Source organism: Atta cephalotes (assembly GCF_000143395.1).
Source record: "Atta cephalotes unplaced genomic scaffold scaffold00026, whole genome shotgun sequence".
NCBI lineage: Eukaryota > Metazoa > Arthropoda > Insecta > Hymenoptera > Formicidae > Atta > Atta cephalotes.
The window spans coordinates 738,235-754,948 of record NW_012130090.1 but is presented as its reverse complement, the minus strand read 5'-3'; the positions used below and the strand labels follow the sequence as shown (position 1 = coordinate 754,948).

The following is a 16,714-nucleotide window of genomic DNA, read 5'->3' as shown; positions in this document are numbered from 1 at the left end:
GCATATCTTCATAATGGAAGTGCGCCGGTGAATAATAAAAACGAAATGTGAAATCGAAACAAAAAGCCCAGTAGGCGTAAAAATTGGGGATGACGCAATATCCAAGCCGAGACAAACACGTCCGTCTGGCTTATGACCGCAGCACAGACTCTTGTGTACGCATAATGCATAGTGCATAAAGAAATCAATCAATTGAAATTCTTTTCCATGGAATTGGAGGAAAAGAAAGATTCTGATTAGTTTATTATTCTGATTCATTTATGCGTTATGCGTTATGCAAAAGTCTGTGCTGCGGCCTTTACTCTCGTCACAGAACTAAGTACGAAAGTGTATAAAAATATAAGCACTAAGAACATATCTCTACCAGTCTGACATTTTGAGCATGGCCAAACTGTTTTTCTAGGAACTCTAGTCCGCTCTATCTACACATAAGCGTTTTATCAAAACCCACCAGATACCCTGCGTGTGTGCGTGCGTGTGTACACATAATAAAAGGTGTGATAACTTAGATTGTTGATTTGAAGTACAAGATAAAAATTCGTATTTATTATATTTTAGATAATTATAAGATCTTTTATATATGACTAAATAGCATCATTATTGGAAAAATTAATATTAATTTCTTCAAGAGCTTTGATAATAACCATTCTTTTTTTTATAAGGTCTCCCCAGAGGACATTAGACTTGCACATAGGGCAAATACCCTCAATTGGTAAGATCATATCATCTTTACAAAATTCTTTTGCTAAACAGATTAAATGAACAATCAAAAAGCACTTTGGTTTTATACAAGTGACAGAATCTTTCTCTATTATATTCGAGTCGCAAAGAGAACAAAATATTAATGATTTTTTTATTGGCAATTGTGATAGAATATTATCTTCATTTGTTTTTTGTGTTTGTTTAACTTTACAACTAGTGACTTTGCTATAGCATATGGGCATGTGTAATGGTGGAGATATGTATTCGTAATAATTTTTTGAAAATTGATAGTCCAACCATCGTATAGTTAAAGGTAGACGATACCAAGGCCCAATTTTTAACATTTCAGAGAGTACTATCAATTGAAAATCAAGTATCTTCTGCGATGACTTCTTCCTAGGAACATGTTTTAACCGCCTACTTACATCTGGATGTTGCCAAGCCCATTCGAACTAAAACAATGAAAGTAATGTTTATGATATAAAAAAAATTAATTTCTTTAAAAAATTACACAATTTTTCTTAAAAAAATATAAATTTGCTCAAAACTTACTCTAAGTGCAGAAGTACTGTTGGGAAATCCATGAACAATCAAGATCATGTTCCTGAATATGATAATTTTATAAGAAATTAGAATATACATATAAAATATCTATTTCATTGGTTTGGTTTTTTTACATCATTTATATAACTATATACAGGTGTCTACAATGCCAAAACTGCTACAATAATTTTCATCATATGAAAACAAGTTGAAAATGTCTAATAAACATATATCTGATTCCAAACGGTTTCAGAGTTACGGGATATTGAAGCAAGAAAGCATGAATTGTAATAAATGTTGTTTAATGTTCATTATTCTGTTGTTCTAAATTCTAAATCTTTTTCTAATCTTTCATTTGTTTTCAAAATATAAACAATATTTATGACAACTTCAATATCCCATAACTTCAAAACTATTTGGAATCGGATATATATTTATTAGATATTTTTTTATTTTCATGCTAAAGCCACTATAGCAATTGGGTACTGTATGCAGAGACTCCATGTATGTATAATATACAGGGCATCCCAGAAATATGTGGCCAAACTTTAATATTGTATTCTATCTATAAGGATTGAAAAATGTCATATAAATGCAGGTCCGGAAATTCTTTCTTTTTGAGATATAAACACTTTTTGTTTATCTCAAAAGTTACATGAACAGATATTACATGTAATAAATTAGTTTTTATCTAAATATTGTATGATTAAGATTAATAGTGTTACCAAAATGATTTAGTCAAATATTAAGAAAGCAGATATATTCATTTCACGTATAGCTAAGCTAACGGAAACTTTAGAGCAGCTGTATCCTGAAACACAAAATATCATTTTCAGCAATTTCTTTAAATAAATTATAAATCTTTAAAATATTCTCTCGTAAACAAAAACTGTTTAAATTTTAAAAAGGAAAAATTTCTGATATATTTATATGACATTTTTCATCTTTAAAAACAATAGAATATGATATCACTTATTTCTGAGATATTCTCTGTGTGTGTGTGTGTGTGTGTGTGTGTGTATGTACGTGTGTGTGTGCGTACCCGTGCTTGCATATGTGTGTAATAGAATTCTTAATTACCATGGTCCTCTGTTACTAGTTTTCCATGCTCCACCATGCTTCTTACCAGCATTATGTTGTTTAATTCTACGTCTTGGATCCACAGTATAACCTATATAAGTTCTTCCCTTATATCTTGGATTCATACAATATAATAAATATACGCCAAAAAAATGTTCTATCACTTCAGACTCTTCTTCCATCATTGAGCATTTTAAATTTTTACATGGAATCGCAGTATGCAAGATTGGTAAATGTTAAGAGCTCCATCTTAAATTTCGATTTAAAATATACTGAATTGATGCGTTTTCATGTAAAAATAAAGATTTGACAAGAAAAAAAAATTAGGTAAATGTTAAGTCTCCGATCCACTCAAATTTTGATAAAAATATACTCAATCGATGTGTTTTCTTATGAAAATGAAGAAATCTATAAAAAAAAATATCGCTCTGCTCCGCGAACCGAGATATTTTAAGTTAAAGACGGTTATGCAGGTTAAGAAATCTGTCACAGTCACTGCTTCAAAACAAATTATCGGAGTTCTAACCCATGTGGACAGTGGGACGTGTAGACAGTAACGCTTGGGTTCGGGGCAGCGGCTACGCAATACTTTTTTGACATTGAAATATAAGTTTCTTACTGGACTGTTCTAAAATTTTTTTCCTCACTTTTATTAAATACTAAATATATTTATTTTATGTGTATGTACCAGTTCAGTTGTAGAAAGGAAACATATGACAGCTCTCCGCTGCGGGTATATATAATATGGCTGCTTTAATTAGATGATAACACCAATCAGAAATCGCTTCTCTTATATATAGGACTCTAGTGGTTTTTTACCATATAAAATATCTACGCAACGACACCGACAACTGTCGGTAAGCGTGTAAAAATAGTTACGGAATGGCGCTCCAGGAGAGAAGATTTAAGGTAAATTTTCACGAGCTACTCAAACGGTTGTTTCAGCGACAAAAAGAATCACATGATCAAAGTTGACGAATATCAAACACATTTTGATCACATAATCCTTTTTGTCGCTAAAATAACCGGTTAGAGCAGCTCGTGAAAATTTACCTTAGCTCAAATTTAGATTCCCACCTAGTTCTCCAGGTGTCATGTCATCTTTGTTTAACAAGAGATTCGGTAAATAACAAGAGTGATACTTGGGTGGCACTCGGATGGGAATCTGAATATAGTCACAGTCTAGATATACCAGTTGTGACACACCATTTTTTTTGATAAGACAAATTCGTCACACGCATGCGTCAGTTGTACCATAGAGAAGATAGCTGCATTATAACCAAATTAGGAAAACAAGACTGTGATATCAAAGTATCGAACAAATAATAAAATTCATTCTGGTAATTATTTAGAAGAGAGTCGTTACTTTCGAGTCGTTACTTTGATGAAATTAATCTCATTCGACACATTTTTACATAAAACGGAAGAATCTGATAGAAAAACGTGGCGATTGATCTTACAAATCGAACTATCAAACATTAAAGTTCGAGACTTTAGAGATTAAAGTATCTGTTATTCCAACTTGATACAACATAATGTATTTCTGCTTTAATTATATAAATTCAGTGCTTTAAAAAACACAAATTTCATGCTTCAAAAAACTGCTAATGTAGAGAATTTGTAGCAGTGAATTGTTGTTTTTAAAGCAAATAATTTGTGTTTTTAAGTAAAGTTATATTTATTTTTCAATAAAAAGTAAATTTACAATTATACATTAATCGTTTTAATTTTAATCATTGCGTGACTGAATATTTCATTCTACTACAATATTTATTTGATTTTTATTATTGAATTTTTATTATTATTTACTAATAATCATACTTTTTTCTGTATTTATTTCTCAATATATTTATTTATTTGTTATGTATTTTAATGATTACACATATATAATATGAACATAATAGTAAAAGTAAAAATATTTGAAAAATAAATGATATATGGATTTATGATATTAATTGTAAATGTGTTAAATAATGGATATTATTTTACTTTGTTTCTTATTTTAATTTAATTTTTTAATTTTATTTTTAAGAACTTTTTATTCTATTATCTAATATTCTACAATATATTATTCTAATTCTTCTATATTTCTTATTTTTTTCAGAACAGCAATTATGATTATTAAATAAAGTAAAATTTTTTTTAAATATATACACCTGTAAACACCTTGTTTTATATGTATATACATACGCACCCGCGCGCGCACACACATTTCAATAATAGTATATTTTATAACAAATGAATAGTATTCATTTATTTTATAATTTCATTTACTATACAGTTTTCCAGCAAGAAATATAGATGACATAACCTAAAACAATTACTTAATTTTATCCTTATTGTTTGCAATATTAAAAAAAGATGAAATAATTTATTGTGATACATTATATCATATGCGTCTTTTATTTAAAAACGCTCATATTAATCAGTGTAATTTAGCTAAAATATTTAAATGTGAGCGCGTGTATTTCTCAAAATGGTCACAAATCACTTTGTCTCTCCTATATCAAAGACGCCGACGCTCAGTGTCACAACTGTTTAGACTGTATTTAGACTGTGATATGTCAACAAAAATGAGAGAGAGAGAGACCATAGAAAACAGTCAATCTTTATGTTTTTCCACTCATCGATATAATGAGAAAGAGAGAGAGAGAGAGAGAGAGAGAATGAGAGAGAAATAGGCCGTTTCCTACGGTCTCTCTCTTTCTCTCTCTCTCTCTCTCTCTCTCTCTCTCACTTTTTGTCGACTATATTAGATACGATCGAGTTCTTTATGTCTTTGATCTAATCTAATTACTTTTGAGGTTGAAGTCCTATGAGATATATTTGCCACGTATCACGTGGTAACCAATCAATAATCAGTAAAACACGAAATCACAATAGCGGATTGCTTTCGATGGGTTACGCGATAAGCGAAACCAATAAATACACCTCATGGGATTACCTGAGGGTGCGATTACATGTGCGCGGTGCAGAAATTAACTAGAATTACATTCTAAAACTTCGTCTCCGAGGAAGATATTATTCGATATGCTGTAGTATATACGTTATGTACTATATAATTCGAATAAAATTTTCCTCGGAGGAAGTGTTAGAATATAAGTACTAGTCTATACACTTCACTGTCTACATGACAGATTGTTGATCGTGCTACGTAATAACATTTTAATCAACTTTAACGCTCAATATCTCGCTTCACAGAGATTCCAGACAGATATTTTTCTGCCAGATATTTTCATTTTACGCAAAAATACATCGAATGAGCCTAATTTCAAAATCGATGAGCAGGACACAATTCTTGAGTATTACAATTTTACTTGAGTATTACAATTCTTGAATATTATAATTTTTAAATTATAATTATAACTCAAAGAGTATTAACAATTATATACAATTATATTATTATATTTATTATACATATTATTATATTTTACAGAAAATTGTTGAAGCCTTATTTATTAAATTAAGTCAAAATGTTATTTGTATCATTTTTCATCCATTTATACTATTGCACTATTTATTATATTGCAATAACAATGTATTTATATTTTATTTTATATATATTTATATGAATTATTAATAAACATAAGAAAAACCTATATTGGATGGACATATTGTACTTGTCTTATGAAATATTTTTTTTAATAATGAGGATGATGAAGATGATTGGCCAATAGAAATGTATCATGTCAGAGAATCACACTTGAAAATTAATAATTATTATGAGAACATTGTTCTTCCTTCTGTATTCTGTCACAGATAATGACAAAACAATGTTTATCTATTATTGGGTTGTCCGGAAATTCATGTCGATTTTTGGTAGATGGTGTAAGGACAGGTCTGAATATATCAGAACAATTGAAAACAAATGACATATCGTAAAAGACGGTACTTCAGGCATACTTGGAAAAAAATTTGGTTGCAATATGTTAATTTTTGTCAGTTTTATACATCTTTGAATATGGAAGAAAACAAAGTATATTTTAGGCATTTAATGTTTTTCTTTTACTATTTAATGCTTTCTTTTAAAGGCAAAAATGCCACACAAGCGGCAAACAAGATATGCGCTGTTTATGGCGAAGGTGCTGTAGCTGAAAGAACTGTACGGAAGAGGTTTGTTAGGTTTAAAAAGCTGGTGATTTCAACCTTGAAGATCAAGAAGGCCCTCCATCATAGATGAAGATCAGATTAAAACACTGATCGAGAATAATCCACGCTATACAACACGTAAATTAGCAGAAATGTTGAATATGTCAAAATCCACCATCCACGAGCATTTTGTGAAGCTTAGCTACATAAACTGTTTACGGATTTCCCACAATTTAACGGAGAAAAATCTGATGGATCGCATATCCATTTGCGACTCGCTCTATAAATGCAATGAGGAGATACCATTATTGAAGCAAGTAGTGACGGGGGATGAAAAATAGATCATTTACAATAATGTTGAGCAAGAAAGATCTTGGGGAAAGCGGAATGAACTTTAGCCACCCCAAAAATCGGTCTTCATCCAAAGAAGATCATGCTCTGTGTCTGGTGGGATTGGAAAGGGATCCTATATTATGAGCTTTTACCAAACAACGAGACGATAAATTCAGAGAAGTATTGTTCCCAATTAGACGAATTGAAGACAGCAATTGAACAAAAACGTCCAGAAATAGCAAATTGGAAGGGCGTCGTGTTTCATCAGGACAATGCGCGGCCTCATGTGTCTTGTGATAACTCGACAAAAGTTGTTGGAGCTCGGTTGGGATGTTCTACCCCATCCACTATATTCACCAGACCTCGTGCCCTCTAATTTCCACCTATTTCGATCATTATCAAAATTCCCTTAATGGAAAAAGCTTCAACTCTTTGGTCAAGATAAAAAATCACTTAGAAAAGTTTTTCACTGAAAAACCTGAGAGATTCTGGAAGAACGGAATTTTCAAGTTGCCTGAAAGATGGAGAAAGATTGTAGAACAGAATGGCACCTATATAATTTAATAAACTATATATTATATATATTAAAATTTTAATCTTCTGCGTTTCAATTTTTCTTCAAAATCGGCACGAACTTTCTGGACAACCCAATATTTGTTATTTTGTACTGAATACTATTTACATAGAATAAAGTAATTACTGCACATGAGTCCATATTCATAACATATTTTTACATACAAATAACATTTTGATTTCATCTAACAAATAAGGCTTCAACAGTTTTCTGTAATGATATGTATAATAAATGTAATGATATGTATAATAAATATGATAATTATAATGATATGTATAATAAAAATAATAATATATATAATTATTAATACCTTTTGAGTTATAATTAAAAGTTATAATTAGTAACTATAACTTCGAGTTATAATTAAAAGTTAATACAGTGAAGTTATATTTTGCTTTTCCAGACTTCTTTTACTAAACTGTATACTAAACTGTATATTTCCATTATTGATATATATTTTAGAATAAAATACACAATATTAATTATTAGAATAATAATTAACGCACATACCTTCGTTTTTACGTTTTCTTTTTATTAAATTTACATTACGCAAATTGCACTTCTCACAATCTATTCAATTTAATCCGATTACTTCTAATCATCAAAGTCCAATTAGAGAATTTTTTGAAATGCATCAATGAGTATCACTGATCGGTTGAATTGGAAATCCGACGATTCATCGGATCCTTGGTTATTTCAATCCTTGGTTATTTCAATGACGCATTTTCTATTCCACAGTCCTTTTTCGCATCGTGTGATTTCATCCTTAGGCTTTTATCAAGCTTCGATTAAGAGTACGATCAACACGATGCTGCAAAGCGTTACTTTGCAGCGTTTTTTAATTGGTCAGTTTGTAAAATTCTTTCTTCTAATTGGTCTATCAAATGCTTCAAAACGTTTGTAGAGACTTTGATCGCGGCCTAGCTTAACCATTCTAGTAGTAACTAGAGTCCTATAAATGAGAAAAGCGATATCAGCGATTTCTGATTGATGGTATCTCTATCTAATTAAAGTAGCCATATTGTGTCCACAGTGGAGAGCTATATTTTTTTGCTACAGCAAAACTGATACATATATCTAAAATAAATATACAATATGTCGTTTATCTTTTTATGTACATTTGTAATTGCATTACTTATCGCTACATTATTTAATAAGAAAACACAAAAACATTAATACTTACTTAATCCCATCCTGACGGAGTTCATAATTCCTATACTGGAATAAATGGAGTATAACGGAACTGGTCAATGGACCAAACATACGGTGCTGAACATATGCTAGAGGTGATAGGTGAGGATGAATGTCGCTTCTCTTATATATAGGTCTCTAGTAACTTTACTAGTAACTTTGTAGGATTCCAACTGAAACAGATGTCAGAGACATTCTCCAATACTTTAGCTGGAATCCTGCAAAATTACTAGGATTACGTTCCAAAACTTCTTCTCTGAGGAAGATTTTACTCTATATGCTATAGTATACGTTACATACTATATATTTCGAGTAAATTTTACTCAAGAGAGGAAGTTTTGGAATGTAGCCTAGAATGTTAAATTAATTGGAGCTTGATAAAAATCACCTTTAAGGCCTCTTTCACTAATACCGAATAACGTTATCGAGTTAACTCAATTACGATTACCAACATGAGAACGAAACATAGAAGAGAAAGAATGACACAAGTAGCTATTAAGTATTCAGAAATTTTTTTCTATGGCCAAATAATCAAAAATGCTTCTCCAGCGTACTTTCCTAATTGCTCTTTCAATTCTTGCTAAAGACTGATAAAAATTAAAATTTTTTGTCTGTTAGATGCCCATTATCCTTAAAAGGCATAATATGAGGATGAATACTATAGGCCGTATCTCCGACAATGTGAGAATCATTAAGAAAATAGATTTGTGAATTTTTAATATATTATTAATATTAATTATCCGACAGAAGAGAGCCAGAAAACATATGCATCGTGCACCGATTCAACATTCAGCCAAAACGCTTGTAAAGAGCAATTTTTGAGTATAAACTATCTAAAAAGATAAAATAGAAACTAATAAAATAGAGAAACTAATAAGAATTTCCAATCATTTTTAAAGATAGTTTTTAAATTCTTACTTGTATATGGATTGAGTGATATCCTTTGCGGTTCACATCTGATTGTTTATCCTCCTGCGCGGAGTTATTATTTTAATGTACATATCAATAGCTCCTACAACTTTAGGAAATCCACTAGCTCTTTCAATTTTTCCATCATTTTGGTTGCTCTCTCTCATCCTGAGGCTACTGAATAAATCGTAGAGCAAGAGTGTGCAAGACATAAGTAACTCTCCTCATAATACGAATTGCTGTAGCTTTTCCTACTTCGAATTTCACACACACAGATCTATAATTCGGATTGCATATAATGTTATAATAAAAAACTTTCTCTTTTTCTTGGCGAGAAGCTATGTTACTATACCTATATAAATCTGGTTGCCATCATCCACAAAGCTAACAGAAGTTGTTTCTGGACTGGTATAGGCTGTTATTAAGATTTAATTAATATAGATTCTATTAATTCCAATAAAAACTCAAAAGTTGTAAGAAATAATCTGTAAATAAAGCAATTGGAATTTCGCAATTTATATTAACAATTATTCTAAAATAATCATTATTATGATACTATGTTTTCATGAACTCGAGCAATGTTCATTAGCTATAACTGAAGCGCGTTTTAAATTCTTCAACTGTATAATTAGAAAGTTTTTTCCACATATTCTTTGATATAAGATTTAATTTATGTTTCACTTCTTTGTCTGTTTAGACTTAAATAAAACTGTAATAAAATCTTTTACATCTATCTCTTTGCTCTCGTTAATTGAAGACATCCTAGCAAATGAGAATGGATTAAAATAGATTGAAATTTTTTTCTATCCGAATTTGGATTTAATTGAATTCAAGTGGATTCAATTGGATGCAATTGGATTGAAAAATTATATTTTTTATTCAAAATTTTGAATTAAACAGTATTCACAATGTGTGTTGTGTTGGACAGAAAAAGCTAATATTATTTTTAGATTGAAAGGCATATGCTCCATGTAATTCCTATAAATGAATAAAAATGCATTCAGAATTGAAAAGCATTCATTTTAACATTCGTGAATTAATATTTCTGAAAATCTGGATTCATTTCAATTCATTTCAATCCATTTTCGTTTGCTGGGATATTTAATAAAATTTTAAATCGTCATCTTTATCATTGGTTTGGTAGCAACAAAATTCAAAAAATTGCAGTAATTTAACTTTTTCATTTATCTCGAATCCATTTCCTTTTTTTTTACCAATTGTCGAGATATTCTTTTAAGTTATAAATTCTGCATATAAAAGATTAATCCTGCAGATAAAAGATTAAAAACAAAAATGGGAATAAATATTAAATATTAGAAATAAAAAATTAGGAAATAAATATGTAAATGCTTAATGATACAAATAGAACATGAGATATTATATTTTATGAGTCATATTTTATTAATTGTATTTAGTGCGTACATTTAATCTTTATTCCTAATTTTTTCTTTTTCTACTATTTAATATTAATTCCTATTTTTAATATTATTTCTTCTATTATGCGGACCATATACAGTCGGTCACAGAAAAGTTGCAACACTTTTTTTCGATGAGTTTCGGAACTCAGCTTTGCTCATCGAGCGATTGATTGGATCTATTTACGTTCAACTGCTCTGTGATCGACTGTACATACGCTTTCTATTTAATTTTCAATATCAGGTTATATTTTTCAATTTATGAATTATACTTATGACCAGTCCAAAATAAAAGTACCTTAGCGCACTATTTAATTCGACCGATTAGAGTCCTATATATGAGAGAAGCGACATTCATCCTCACTATCACCTCTAACATATGTTTAGTACCGTATGTTTGGCCCGTTCCAGTTAACGTTATACTCTATTTGCTCCAGTATAGAAATTATGAACTCCGTTGGGATGAGATTAAGCAAGTATTAATGTTTTTGTGTTTTTTTATTAAATAATGTAGCGATTAAGTAATGCAATTACAAATGTACATAAAAAGATAAACGACATATTGTATATTTTAGGTATGTATATGTATTAGTTCAGCTGTAGATAGCTGTAGCAAGAAAACATATGCTAGCTCTCCACTATGGACATAATATGATTGCTTTAATCACCAATAAGAAATCGCGACGCCGATGTCGCTTCTTTCATATATAGATTCTAGGATCGATCATTAATGCCATAGCATAGACTTTTGCATAACGCATAATGCATAAGCGAATCAATCAGAATCTTTCCTCCTATTCCATGGAAAAGAAGAATTTCAATTGGTTGATTTCCTTATGCATTATACATTATGCGTTATGTAAGAGTCTGCGGCCATTAATGTTGTAAGCACTGATAAAACTGTAAGCGAATGACTGTGTTTAGCAGAAAAAGCAGCTTTGCAGTTGTAGTAAAATTCTTTAATATGAATGTCTACGTTCAACAAACAAAACTAATCAATTAGTGTTTAGTGATTCTTTAATACGATTGGTTCTTATACTTAGATTTTGCGAAGAACTAAAGGCAAGAATCAATCATATTAAAGAATCACTAAGCGCTAACTGATTAATTTTCTCTATTTAGATCTTGTTCCTCACTGAATTTAAATATATAAACCAATCACATCTAAGAATTTTGTAAGTGCGAAACTGCTTTTTCTGCTGAACGCAGCCATTCGGACCGCAGCCCATGTTATCCCTTCCACTATGGTATGAACGGATCGGCGCTTTCGATTGTGGCGCTACAAAGTTGCTCGTCTGTAGAAGCCTAATTGACTAATTACATTTTTTTTCTTCCATGCGCATTTTGATTTAGCACTTTTCCAATAAATGGAGCCACTATTGCGGTGAAATTTCTAAACTAGATGTAATTCTTTTCGGATATAACTATAAGTTATATAATTTGAAAATGTAATTAAGGATAAAAGTGAGAAAAAGTGAAATTATATATTTTGATAAAAATTTTGGCATTCAGAAAATAAGATGATAAGTCCGTATTCTTATTTTGTTTATTTAATTTTTCGTGTATACTTACTAAAATACATTATTATGTGCGCCTTTTAAACTTTTATTCATTGAATTTAATTATAAAGTTGAGTAATCGTTTTTCTTATCAAATCAATTCGCGGCCGAAAATTGTGTGGATAATTCAAAGTTTCTTTTCAATGAAAAGTGCATATTTATAAAGAATTCGGAAGATATGGAACTCTGCACAGTTGAGAAACTAAAAGTAATATGATATTAATGTTGTAATTTCGTATTTCACAATATAAATGTAATATAATACATGGTGTTATATAACAGCTCAAAGAACATACCAGACGAGAGAAAATCAAAATGACATACTTTGATGTCAAAAGGATGATTTTTGGGTACAAAATTTGACTATTTGTTGACTTTAAGCATCAAAATAAAGTTATTTTGATATTTTGATTTTTTGTTTATTTTTGTATGTTCCTTGAAGGAATTATATTGTAGAATATGAAATTATAACATTAATTGACAATACGTTATTTTTAATTTGTATCGAATAAGTGTTTTCAATGTTGTCTGTGTTCTGAATGAATCCATGAAGAATGCAGAATAATACAATGGAATTGATGACGCTGAAAATTACATATACGATTTTTGTTTAAATAATTATAATTTTTTCAATTTTTGTTTTATTTTTTAAAGTTTATATTAATTTTGTATTACCATCGACATAATAATATATTTTTTTATTTTCTTATCAACATTCTATGAAACATTTTTCATGAAATATTTACTTAATATTTTATTAATTGTATATTTATTTCTTACGGTTTTAACTTTGCGCACAATTACCTAATCCATGCGCACAATTATCAGACACGCGAAAAGTTTTTTCGCTTTTGCTTTTTTTACTTTTGTGAAATATAACATTATCAAATGAAAAATATTGTTCAATGAAGAATGCATATAGATAGAACGTTTATACTTTATATTTTCGTGTTTATATTGACTTCAACTTCAAAAATCATAATATAACAATGAATTCTCCTTAAATGCGCACAATTTCACCACTTTCCTTCTCACACACACACACACACACACTCACACACACACACACACACACACACACGTGCGCGCGCGCGCGCGCGCACGCACGCACGCATATACAGTGACTCGCATTAATATCATAATAATAGAGAAACTATTATTTTTTAAATATAGTTTTTATAGAATTTTTTTATTAATATTTATATTATTTTAATTTATATTAATTATAGAATTATTAAATAGTTTTTATAAGAAATTTGCGGTTTTTTAATCATTGGAAATGTTTATTAGAGATGCATTAACCTTAAAATCTGACCATAGTGTCTTAAAGTAGAGATTTCGAGCTTTAATTTAAAAGAAAAAAAACGTTATTCTACAATAATTTTTCGCAGTTATCATCAATCAAAGTGATCAATGTTTGTCCAAAATTTTTCTATGCAAAAATTTTTCTATGCCATAATTTTTTTTAGCAGTATACATACATATAAATTTTATACTATATGCATATAAAACTGTAGCTTTCACCCAATCGAATTTTTTGGAAATTGAAATAAATTGCAGTAAACAATAGAATTGATTAAATAATAGAATTGATTAAAATTATCTATATTATATATTTTATAATAAGCGATTTTTAACAATCGTTTGTACATATGCCAAGATTATTGGTAGATGTTGGTAGAAAGCTTATTCTAATAATAACCTGTGTGTACAACTATTTTACGCTGTTTTAAATTGTTGATTATGTTATAATATTTGATACTCTTTCGTATTAAAAAAATAATTTCTTATTCTAACGTAATATATAAGAGACGGAAAAAATAGGTAGTCAAGACACGACTTAAATAGCTAGTCTCGCCTCTACCACTAATGACCAAATATGCAAGAATGTAGTCAAGAATGTCTGGTACAGTTTGTATATACATTTTGATTGCTATATCCATGATGGATCTTTTCATAGACATAATAAGAATAGACTGAGCGTGTCTTCTATTTTGGCATGAAGATCAGGTAAAAAAGGACAGAGAGTAGATGCCATGTGGCTTTCTCTCTCTCTATTCGAATATGTCTCTCTCTCTCTCTCTCTCTCTCTCTCTCTCTCTCTGCTTTTTTTTCACACCTTTCCCCCCCCACTCTTTCTTCGTCAGAAAAAGAAAGCTTCACAGCGTTCATTGTCTGTCCTTTTTTATCTAGTTTCAAATCTCACGTTCAGTCTATTCTTATTATGTATGTAACTATGGGTTCTCTTCCATCATACTCATGATCTTCTTCCACCATGGCTATATCTTCCACCTGAACTAAAAATCGCATATTATTGGGTTGTCCGGAAAGTTCGTGTCAACTAACCTATATAATATAATAAATGTACTAAAATTTAAATTTTCTGTGTTTTAATTTTCCTTCAACATCGGCACGAACTTTCCGGACAACCCAATATATTATAATAGAAGGATTACATGGTGTGCTCAGTTTGCAAGCATTTCTAATTCTCTGCCTTCTCCTTTATGCATGGTCTACAATGACAGTAGCAGTAGTGAATGAGGTTGTAAGAGTAACAAATTGATCAATCACAGTTGAATGTGAAAAGAACAATCGACTGTTATTGGTCAATTTCTTACTCTTACAATCTCATCCATTACTGATACTGTAGACATTGTAGACCTCGCATTAACAATGATCGTTCGTAGATCCAGTTAATCAACCTTCGTTGTCTTCGTCGCACGCATATCATTTAAGATCTCTTTTTATCATGTACTATTTAGGTACATGATAAAATGTTCGATTTGCATACTCATACGTTATAAGCGCTCATGCTTATAAGCGTTGTTTTTTGGTGTTCAATTTGGTTTGTCAATGCTCACATTAAATAAGTAAAGTCATTCGTTTTGGCTATTAAGCTTGGGCACATAATTGATAATTGACCATAAATAATTCGCTTCTTATAAAAAAATAAAAATTTACGAAATTTTAATAAATATCTGTTCAAAATAGTACCAATAAGATATTTGCTTATAGCGTAATATCAATAAGACATTTGCTTATAAATAAAAATTTATTCAATATAAAGTAATACTTTGATTTAAATATTGTTTCTTAAAATAAATATTTATTTACTGTAAGCAAATGTCCCATTACTATTTAAACAAATATTAAATTTTGTAAATTTTTTTGAATGTAATTTTTTTTTGTGTTATACCCTCTTGATTCCTTTCATCGAAGGTGCATTCAAATCGTGATATTTCGGGAGTTAGGCCGATATTCATAGTCGGATCTTATATTTAAGACCATCTTAAGTACAGTCTTAAAATGTTATGAACCAATCAGAGGACCGCATTAGCGACTTAAGACATTACATAAGACGGTCTTAAAATAAAAACCGTTATGAGTATCGATCTTAGAGATATCGTGTATATATTCCCAGTCTATACATTTTTTAAATTAGCTAGAATTTTATCTGCTAATATCTTTATGTAAATTCTTTTTCCTATTTATTAATGAAAATTTAAACCTCCAATTTCTTGTTGATGAACAAAGTCCTTTTTTTATTAGTACAAAAACGGAAAAGTTTGTAGAGGTCGTATACAAGTATATTATGAGAGCGTTAAAATATGCAAAGAGCGTTAAACACGCAATCCAACACATTCGTTAAACATTTCTCTAATCATAAAAAAACATGCATGGATCTAACCTATTAGAATTAGGATTGACATCATATCAACATTATTTTGACCAATAAGCGCTTATTTGTGCTCATGCTTTTGCTGTTCTACTTCGATAAAAGCATTTCTGAACACAAGTATGACGTCACGGATGACGTTATGAATGCATAAGTATTTACATCACCAAAGAGAACAATGTAAACAATGCTTATAAGTGCTTAAACATGTAAGCCGAACACAGCCTTAGTATTACCAACATTTGTTCGCGTCGCATGCTCCTACCCTAGCTTCTACTCACTTTAACGCTTTCGTTGGAGCTATAATAAGAATTGAAAAATATTTCAGAAATATATACTCAAAATCAAAATATCTATACTTTTTTATAGAATTTTTCATATATATATATATATATGTATGAATTCTGAAATATTGTACGTAAGATTCGTATAAAAAAAATTGAGATGTTTTCTGAATAGTTATAAAATGATACAGAAATTCTAAAAATTCAGAATTTTTTAATATATAAATTATAAAATATTATAAGATTTGTATAATTTTCTATAATTTTCTATAATTGTATATATATGAACATATTTTATTCATAATTATATTGTGATATGTGTCAATAAATGTATTAGGTGTACAACTTTGCTGCTGCCG

At 29.8% G+C, this 16,714-nt stretch overlaps 1 protein-coding gene and 1 pseudogene across 1 annotated transcript; one reads left to right on the top strand and one right to left on the bottom strand.

Annotated features, from left to right (window-relative positions):
- Positions 1-584: 584 nt before the first annotated feature.
- LOC105620436 (structure-specific endonuclease subunit slx1) lies at positions 585-2,510 on the bottom strand. Its single transcript, XM_012201928.1, has 3 exons — positions 2,326-2,510; positions 1,255-1,306; positions 585-1,154 (listed from the first exon to the last, which is right to left on the bottom strand). Exons 1-3 carry the CDS (start codon positions 2,508-2,510, stop codon positions 585-587), a joined length of 807 nt encoding a protein of 268 aa, XP_012057318.1.
- Positions 2,511-3,207: 697 nt separating this feature from the next.
- LOC105620435 overlaps positions 3,208-16,714 on the top strand; it is a 42,992-nt pseudogene continuing 29,485 nt past the window's right edge.

Bases quoted from the DNA above. Each gene is read 5' to 3' on its own strand.
- LOC105620436 (XM_012201928.1), bottom strand. From the start codon at position 2,510: ATGATGGAAGAAGAGTCTGAAGTGATAGAACATTTTTTTGGCGTATAT. The intron at 1,307-2,325 runs GTAATTAAGAAT...TATCATATTCAG, and splicing joins ACTAGTAACAGAGGACCATG to GAACATGATCTTGATTGTTC. The intron at 1,155-1,254 runs GTAAGTTTTGAG...TCATTGTTTTAG, and splicing joins ACAGTACTTCTGCACTTAGA to TTCGAATGGGCTTGGCAACA.